The 8504-nt window shown below is 52.7% G+C and overlaps 1 protein-coding gene across 1 annotated transcript; it reads right to left on the bottom strand.

The window, feature by feature from the left end:
• Window positions 1–424: 424 nt before the first annotated feature.
• LIMD2 (LIM domain containing 2) lies at window positions 425–7976 on the bottom strand. Its single transcript, XM_009639658.2, has 4 exons — window positions 6373–7976; window positions 3809–3853; window positions 3411–3550; window positions 425–2844 (listed from the first exon to the last, which is right to left on the bottom strand). Exons 1-4 carry the CDS (start codon window positions 6412–6414, stop codon window positions 2685–2687), a joined length of 387 nt encoding a protein of 128 aa, XP_009637953.1. The 5' UTR covers window positions 6415–7976; the 3' UTR covers window positions 425–2684.
• Window positions 7977–8504: the final 528 nt, after the last annotated feature.

Below are 8504 nucleotides of genomic sequence, written 5' to 3'. Positions count from 1 at the left end.
TAGCTGTATTGAACATCTCTCTTCCCCACATGAATCTGATGCTTACCAGATTCGCTTTCCTCCCCTGAACTGTGGTGCCTGCATCAGGTTGCTGCAGCCTATTTCAGTAATATATAGCCTGGTCGTTGGTTCCTGCTTTCAAAATCAGAAAAAGGGACTGTGCAAAAAATGATTATACAGCAGGCTGGAGATCTCACGCCTCTTGTGCTTGCACACGCTCTCTCCATTTCTGCTACATCAACAAGAGTTTTCTGTGCCCGTACAAGAATGGGGTAGGTAGAAAATAGTGAGTGCTACTGTCTTTAGACAAAATCCCAAATTTCAATTTTGGGAAGGAGTGAAATGGAATATCACCGTTGTTCTTACTTAATGTTCTCTTTTTAACTGAAAGCCCAACATTTAAAAGCTGCGGATTTTTCTCCCTCCCCTACCCCATAATCATCTGGTACAGTTAAAAATGCTTTGTATCTGATTGCCCTGCTGTGCAGAAAAGAGCAGCAGCCTGACAATGCAAGGGAATCGGGAAGTGAGGCCAGCAAGAAGCCAGAAGCGAAACAGAGAAGTCTGTTTTCATTTTCTAAGCCAACCTTAGGAAGGAAGAGGCCGCAACCCAAACAGCATTCCAAGACCCTCGCCGCAAAGCAACGACCGCTTGGATACTGTTCTATGACAATGAATGCTGCAGGGCTGCTCAAGAAGCAGCTTGTATCATGGTGTAAATCTGTTCCCTGGGTGTTGGTGTGAGGAGGAGTCTGCAGCACCTGCATGATGGGGACAGTTAAAGCACTTGGTGAGGCTGAAACTCACTTGGAGCCTTGTCAGGGTCTCTGTATGCAGTCTGTGCTGTGCTGGCAGTGTAAAACCCCAGGCAGTCCCCACCCAAAAGGGCTGACAGACCTGTCCTTTAAAAAGCCCTTAACTAAAAGGGAGAAATAACTTGTCCAATAGGAAGGACATCAGGCTCCTGGGGTCATCCAACACGTATCTTCCCTGAGATCAGGTTTGACTGCAGCCAGCTTTGCCAGTGAAGGAGAGCTGCAGAGATGCTGCCTGGCTGTTGGTGCACACCCAGAGCCTCAGAAGGACTTGTACTGAGGGAGGAGCACCACGGTGACCTGCGTTAAGAACACATCTCTATATGTACCATCTGTTCCTCCTGGGACTCCTGTTGACTACCCATACCCATCTTTTTCCCTCTTCAATCCTTAGCTCATATTTTCATGTCTGTGTCTGGATTCTCCCAGACAGGACGCACTCAGCGGGAGTTGATGTTATCAGTCAATGATGGACTAGGTGCTCTTGTTGAACGTTATCAAAGGCTGTTGCTCTGCTGCGCGGGCTCTGAAAAGCCTAATTCCTGTAGCATTTGAAAGACATGGGGTTCCTGAATGCTTATTCTTTCAAGTTAGTCTTACAAATCACGCGTGGAGGAAGGAGGTTAATAATAATTAAAAACAGACCCACCTGCTTTCCCTGGTTTCACTGCATTAGGCTTTCCAGCCTGGCAGGTCTTGTTGGGCTCATTCATTTGTATGGACTATGCTGTCCAAACACCACAGCTCAGCAGATGGGGTTGATCCAAACCAGACCTTGTATTGCACCAGTCAGCCCAGCTCTGATGCTTGTCCTGCCCATTGCACTGGCTGCAGAGTGAACTGAGCCAGTGTCTGCTTGCGGAAGCAGGGCACAATGTTTATTGATATGGAAGGGGAAGCAAGTAAGCCACAAAATGTATGCAGGGCAAAGGGGTGGATCTAATTCACAGAATGGTGAATTCCATTTGAGGGTACTCTAGGCTCCCTGCGGAAGGTGGTGTGTGCTTACAGCTGGGGTGTGTAGCTTACAGGGTAGTAAACACTGGTTTGCAATTTGAAATCATGGGTTCAATCCCCAGAGGGGATCCCCAGTCTACCTCAGTCATAACATTACACACACATATCCAGAATGCTTTCCTGATCCTGCATGGCCAGAGGCTCTTTCCACAGTAGCTGGGCAGTTAGAGGCAGACCTGACTGCTACTGTCACCTCCCCAGACCCCTGGGAACACAGGACAAGACAGGGAAGGCTCGGAAACCTTGTATTACAAAAATAAAAGAGCGCATGGTGCAGTGTCACACGTGAAGCTGCCATGCCAGGCTCCAGCGCAAAACGTACCAGTCAAAGGCAAATATAAAAAAGACAGACGCTGTTAAACAGTCTCAGGGCGACATCCTTAAGGCTGAACAATCCCAGCTGAACTGAGCTGATGTAAACCAAGGACCATGCTTATTTGGAGCCCCAGCAAGTCAGGATTGGTGTGGCAGAATCTGGGAGCTCTGCTGTGACTTATAGGCTAGGTAAAGCCCCCAGATCATCTCCTTTTCCATGGTGGCAGGCCTGAAACATACTAATAGGGCTGGGGTTCCCATGGAGGCAAGTGCTTCTGGTCTGATCTCATCAGGGAGAAGGTCCTGCAGAGAACGAGCTTCAGGTCTGGGGGCTGTACCTGGGTCACCTCTGCCCTGTCCTTATGGCCTGTAGGACCCCTCTAAGCATCCTCCAAAGTGGGCTGGGCTGCCTCCCTTCCCTTACCACCCACAGGCCCTTGGGTCCCCTTTGCTTTACATCAGCTCAGTTAGCCCCCGGCTCAGCAACTGCTCTGTGCCATTTCTGCTGGACTCCAGGGAAGGGTGGGCTGGCCCCACTCACGCCGACTTGGTCCCGCTCTCCACCTCCTTGTGCACCCACAGCTCCTTGTGCTGCTTGCGCCCAAAGCCCTCGTCGTAGTTGCCTTTACTCTTGAAGAGCTGCTGGAAGTGGGGCTTGCAGTAGAATTCCCCGTGGAGCGCCGCGTAGCTGCCCAGGCTGGGGAAGGAGGGCAGGGTTAGCTAGGCACGGGGACTCAGCTGCAGGCTGGCGGGGAATGTGTGAGGCTTGGGAGCACTGGGACGGGGGAGGAAGGAGGAGGGAACGTGCAGGAGGGGACCCTTAGAAAGGACCAACTGCTCCCTCCAGCCAGCTCAGGATGTTAGGGGCTGCTGTGAGCAGCATTAAAGGTCTGTAAAGGGGGGTGGGGGGTGGGGGTGGGGTCCTGCAGGGCAGTTCAGCCTTGGCTCTGTGTCATCTAGGAGGAAGCTGTGGCTCAGCTCTGCGTTACCTTGGAGCTCTCTCCGTGCTCCTGAGGGATAAAACTCTTTTTCCATATCAGGTGGGATTTAGCTGAGACTTGGGACCAGGTGGGCAGATAAGCCCTTTTTTTGCTGTGATGAGTGCACTGAGGGTCTTTAGCTACCCCACAAGAAGAGGAAGGGCTGTGATGGGTGGCTGCGCTATTTGGAAGGGCCTCCCCCACTCAGGCTAGGCAGAGCCACAGTGACACCCATCCACCTCATCATCAGCAAGCACTGTAGCAGCCTCCCAGCCCGGCTCACCTGAGCTTGGTGTGGCAGTGCTTGCAGCAGAAGCAGGCATTGTGGAAGACGAATTTATCTGCCACCAGCCGCTCCATGGGATAGACGGTTTTCTGGCAGGCAGCGCACATCTCCTTCACTTGTGCCTTCAGGCTGAAGGACTGGGCAAGGGGAAACCAAAGGAAGAAAAGATGAGGAAGGGGTTTGGGATATCTGCTGCCTGGGTCCCACCACAGCCCTCTTCCCTAACATGGGTGCTGCCATTTGCTGGAGCAGTGGTTACCATGAAGCAGCCCCATCTCCCCTCACCCTCCCTGTACCGCTCCACTGATGCTGGTCTGGATTGGTGCTTGGGCCTTAGGCTTTTGGTCCTTCCCACCTCGCCATGAATCAGTAGGATGTGGTAAAATTGCAGGTACCTTGGAGCGCTGCACTGTGCTGCCTCCTGAGTTGTTCTTTGCCTCCTAAGAAGGGAAGAAGAGAAATCAAAATGAGAGCCTAGACTGACAAGCCCAGCATTGAGTTGTACTTAAGGAGGAGCAGCAGAGGATTGGTACAGGCAGCTGAGCTACAGAACCTTGGGGAACACCAGCAGCCTCTGCCTGGCTGTCATGGGCACGCAGTGACTGTCTCTGAACTCACTTGCCCAGAGGCCATGACCTCCATCAGGTCCTCATGTGCGAGTTACTTCCTGCCCTGTGGTGCTTTTCCCAGAGAGCAACAAGAAGAGAGGAAAATAGAAAAAGAGGAAAAATAATGTAAGTATTGCAGAGAAGGAACTCTGGGCACCAGGAGGCTGTGGTGCTTGCCCGGGGCTGTGGGGGCAGAGCCACCAGCTCTCTCATCCAGCACTGCTCACTGAGGCCTCTGTCTTGGACATAGGAGCATGGCACAGTTCGCTTTCTTCCACAGCCAAGGCATAGCAGACCTTTTTTGTGGTGGTAGCACCCAAGCACAGATCCAGGAGATGTCACAGCACAGGCACTGCAGAGCACAACCCCAGGGTAACAACTCTCCTACTGATGAGCAGCTCTCACCATCTACAGGCATTGATTACTGTCCTTGGCTACCCAGTGCAACCACCATGCAAGTCTTGGGACCCACAGCACTGGCACTACCCCTCAGGAATAACAACAGCAAAGCAGAGGAGCCCTGCTTCCACTTCCCAGGGGGACAGTTTGGGCCTGTGGCAGGCAGAGAGGGGGGAAAGGGCTTGCTGAGCTCCTGCAGCACAAGCCCCTGGCAAAACTCCCTTTGTGACCTGCAGCGGCAAATCGTCACCTGCTGGCTTATGCATGTACCAACAGCAGCTCTGCTTTGGTTCGAGATGCTGCTCTCCTGCTTGTTCTGGCCAGCAATCATTTATCCCACAGAGCTGGAGAGTGATAATTAACCCTTCTCTTGCTGGAGGTGCACAGGGCTCTAGCAATGCTGCCAGTGTGGGTCTTTGCCTGCAGTCAGAGGGTGGTAGGCTGGCAGTTCCTCCAGGGCATAAGTGGGGTGCCCCTCGCTCTCCTGGAGCACATTTGTGCTGGTTCCCCCTCAGCGGATGTTTTGTTTCTGAGTTCCCCTGCTAGCCCCGTTATCAGCCTGTCATGGGGCTGCGCTGCACAGGAAACGCCTGCGCTGTAAGAGCAGAAAGTCCCTGCAGGCTCTGTGTGTGTGGAGGGCAGGAGGGGCAGTGGGCCACGGTCAGAGTTGAAGACATGCTCCGTGGCGTTCTGCAGCTTGGTGGGGGCAGATGTTACTCAGACCCTGCAGCTGTGGAAGGAGCAAGGCAGGGAGATCCAAGCACTGAGATGCCTGTACCTCTGCCCCCATGATTTCAGAGCAGGGCCTCAGTGCATGTTCTCTCATCTGCAGCTGCAACAACTCATATCCACCCACCACTCCTTCCCCTCACTTGCCCCCTTACTTGGGGTAAACACACTTTTAGCAAGGTCAACCAGCCAGGACGGCTTTACAACAGACTGGCTCACCCTCTGCACTGTTTGTTCCCAAGGTTGGGGCAGTGTGACCCCAGAACATCACCCTGCTGTCCTTCCTCTTGCTGCTGGGTTGGCTCTGCTTGGCCATCACTGCCCCTTCTCTCATGCTCCCAGGCTGATCTTCCATCCCCCTTCCTCCTGCTTTATCCTTCCCCATCATTTCTCCTTTATATTTTTAGAAACAGTTTGTCTAAGAGATGCACAGGAAACTCTCACTTCGCTGAGCTGCCTCTTCAGATGTTTCTCAGCTGCTCTCATTGACTGAGGTCAGGGATGTGATTTTCCTCTCACTCCCACAAGGCTGGAAGAGTAAGCTGAAATCAACAGAGGGACATAGGCAGCGAGGAGACTCAGGCTGTGTAAAACCAGTTGTATCCCTTAGCACTGGTGAAACAATCCCAGGTGCTCTCCTGGGGTTAGGGTTTAATGCACTGTTTCCAGGCTCAGCTGACCAGAGCTAAGGAAAACGCTGCCTCTTTGGAGCTGGAATACATCCATTCCCAAGGCTACAGGCAATCCACCGTTGCTTGTCACTTCTCAGCAGCCTTCTGGCTCTGGTCAGGCACACCATCTATTTCATATCTGATATATCCTCCCTCAGGGAAGGGCCATATCCTCTCTCAGCAGGAGATGTTCTTGAGCCTTTATGTTTTTCCATCTCCAAACACTCTAATCCTAAGAAGCTCGCACGCTCTCAGTTGTGATCACAGAAAGCCATGGAAACACAAACAAACAGTCAGCAAGCAAGATGGGAGCAGGGTGAGCAGCTCTGTATGGACCAGAGCCTGGATGCAGGCATTGCAATGTGCTCAGCAAACAGCACCTTCTGCTGGAACATTCCCATCCCCAGTTTTGTTGTTTGAGTAGCAGTGACTGTGCCTTTGATCACCCTAAAATGTCAAGTCCAGAATACAGCTTCTATATACAACCCTCCATCCCTGAGAACCAAAACCCAGTTTGAAATTCTCATACAAACCACAGGGGATGCTACGTACATGAGTTGGGGGTGGGCTGGCAGGTTCCGTGGCCTGGAACATGGTTCCTTCCCCTCCTCTGTCTGTTTAATCCTGAGCTTGAAGGCTGTGGGCCGATGTTCCCTGCGGAGGTGTCTAAGACAGACCTCTTGCGACACCTGGAAAGGAAATGTCAGCAGGAGGGTGGCTGGTTTCATCACCCCAGATCTGGCAGCTGCGCAGCTCTGCAGGAGCTGGTGCGTGACAGCAGCAAGCTCAAAGCTTCCTCCATGGGGTCTGTGCAGCCTCTTTGATCTAGGGATTTCCTGAGGGATCCAAGAGATTTAGGCACACCAGACTGGACTGGCAGATAGGAGAATGCAAGTCTGGAATACTGCTCAGTTCTAGGAAGCTGGCAGGTGATCAGAGGCACTGAGGTGAGGCTAGCATACAGCTCAGTAGCTCTAGTCCTTTTTCCTATACAAGGATACTCAGCTAGTATGGGAGAGAGCTGCTGGAAACCTGCAGAAGGTGATGCGGTGTCTTCTGCTCCAAACCCACACATGGCGGGCAATTGCCAGGCAATGGCCAAGCTGTTAGCAGCAAGGCTATGACTTCACTGTCCTGCCAAGGCAGTGAAACCAGTGCCCAGTGTTTCATTAATGTAGCCGCTAAAGGACTGGTGATGCTGGAGCAAGGACTGTGATTTTAGTCTAATTTTAGCCCAGAAAAGCCTTGCTGAACAGAGTGGATCACAGCTCAGAAGAGCGAGTGACGGGGATTTTGTCTTCTCTGGGGACCCCACGTTGCCTTTAGGCTGAGAACTGTAAGCTGTGGCCTCTGTATGATGTGCCGAATGCCCAGGAGGATGAGTTTGACAGGTCTCAGACCAATTTTAATGCAGCACAGAAAAAAACCACCAGCATTGCAAGTCACCTCTTTTGGTAAAAATCAGCCGAAAAGGCACTGACAGATCCTCAGGGGGTTTTCCCCATTGCACCTTGCCTTCAAAACACCCATAAAAGGTCAAGCTTGATGAGCTCTGTTTTGCATATGTGAGACAGAGATGCAGGATTGAGCAAATGATGCAGAGGGAGGAGCAGAGCAGGGAATAGGAGGGTGACAGGGTGGCTGTGCAGCTCAGCCATGATGCGGGCGTGCTGGGGGCTGGCAAACCAACACACACACACCCCTGTCTGCGGCTGCTTACCTCTCCTCCAGAAATCTCTCATTCTCATATTGTCACTCCAAAAACTTTTCTGCTGCCCAAGGGCTAGGGTAGACCCTGAGAATGCCCCAGGGTATGCCGGGATGGAGGGCTTAGGGCAGGGGATGTCTCCAAAATGCCAATCTCGTGGTGGCATTTGCAAATCTGCCCTGGGTTTTGGGGGCACTTTGGCTGCCTAAAAAGTCCCAACACCCAGCAGCTGACACCAGGCTTGCGTTGTGCCCAGCTGAGTACCCAGAGTTAGTGACTGCTTTCAGAACGGAAAGGTCTTTGCTCCAGGTCCTGAGCAGTGGCAGGTGAACTGGGCCCACCCTCGCAGGCCTGGGGGGCTGGATGGCCCTCGTCACAAACATTTCACAGCCTCGTCTGAGAATACGGTTCCGATTTTACCTAACTCATTTCCCATCTCCTCTGTGGTTTGCTTACCCAGCAGCAGGGACTTGTGACTCACCCCCCCAGCCACTCTCTGCCCCCTGTTCCCTGGGAAAGGACCTTCCCTCTCACACCTCTGGGGTCTGTACGGTGCCTAGAGCCCAGCACAGATCCTGAGGACCACCCCTCTGGCCCCTACCCCCCCCACACACACCTCTAGTGCGGATACACAACCCTCCCCCTTTCCACCTGCCTTTCACCCTCTCCCCTGCCTTTGCCACAAGCATCTCTCCACTCCCAGCCTCCCTTCCGCTTCCCTCACAGCTCATCTTCCTCCCCTACTCCAGCCACCTTCTTTCCCTCGGTTTCCCCAGTCTCTCCATCATACCCCTCTTGCCCTTCCCTATACATACATGCTCCCTGGCTCCTTCCACCTACTATTTGTTCCTTTGCTTCTCTTGCCCCCAAACCCTGTTCCCTTCAATGCCATCCCACTTATCCTACCCCATGGCTTGATGTTCCTCATCCAGCCCTATCTTCCATGTCTCCTTCCTCTTAACGTCCCTCTTCCCCT

This window comes from Egretta garzetta, unplaced genomic scaffold (genome assembly GCF_000687185.1).
Source record: "Egretta garzetta isolate BGI_Z169 unplaced genomic scaffold, ASM68718v1 scaffold385, whole genome shotgun sequence".
In the NCBI taxonomy this organism is placed as follows: domain Eukaryota; kingdom Metazoa; phylum Chordata; class Aves; order Pelecaniformes; family Ardeidae; genus Egretta; species Egretta garzetta.
This window is presented reverse-complemented; position numbering and strand designations above follow the sequence as displayed.

Coding starts and splice junctions, on each gene's coding strand:
- LIMD2 (XM_009639658.2), bottom strand. CDS start 6,414: ATGTTCCAGGCCACGGAACCTGCCAGCCCACCCCCAACTCAT. Junction 3,854..6,372: donor CCAGCCCACCCCCAACTCAT/GTACGTAGCATC, acceptor TTCCCTTCTTAG/GAGGCAAAGAACAACTCAGG. Junction 2,845..3,410: donor CACTGCCACACCAAGCTCAG/GTGAGCCGGGCT, acceptor CTCCTTCCCCAG/CCTGGGCAGCTACGCGGCGC.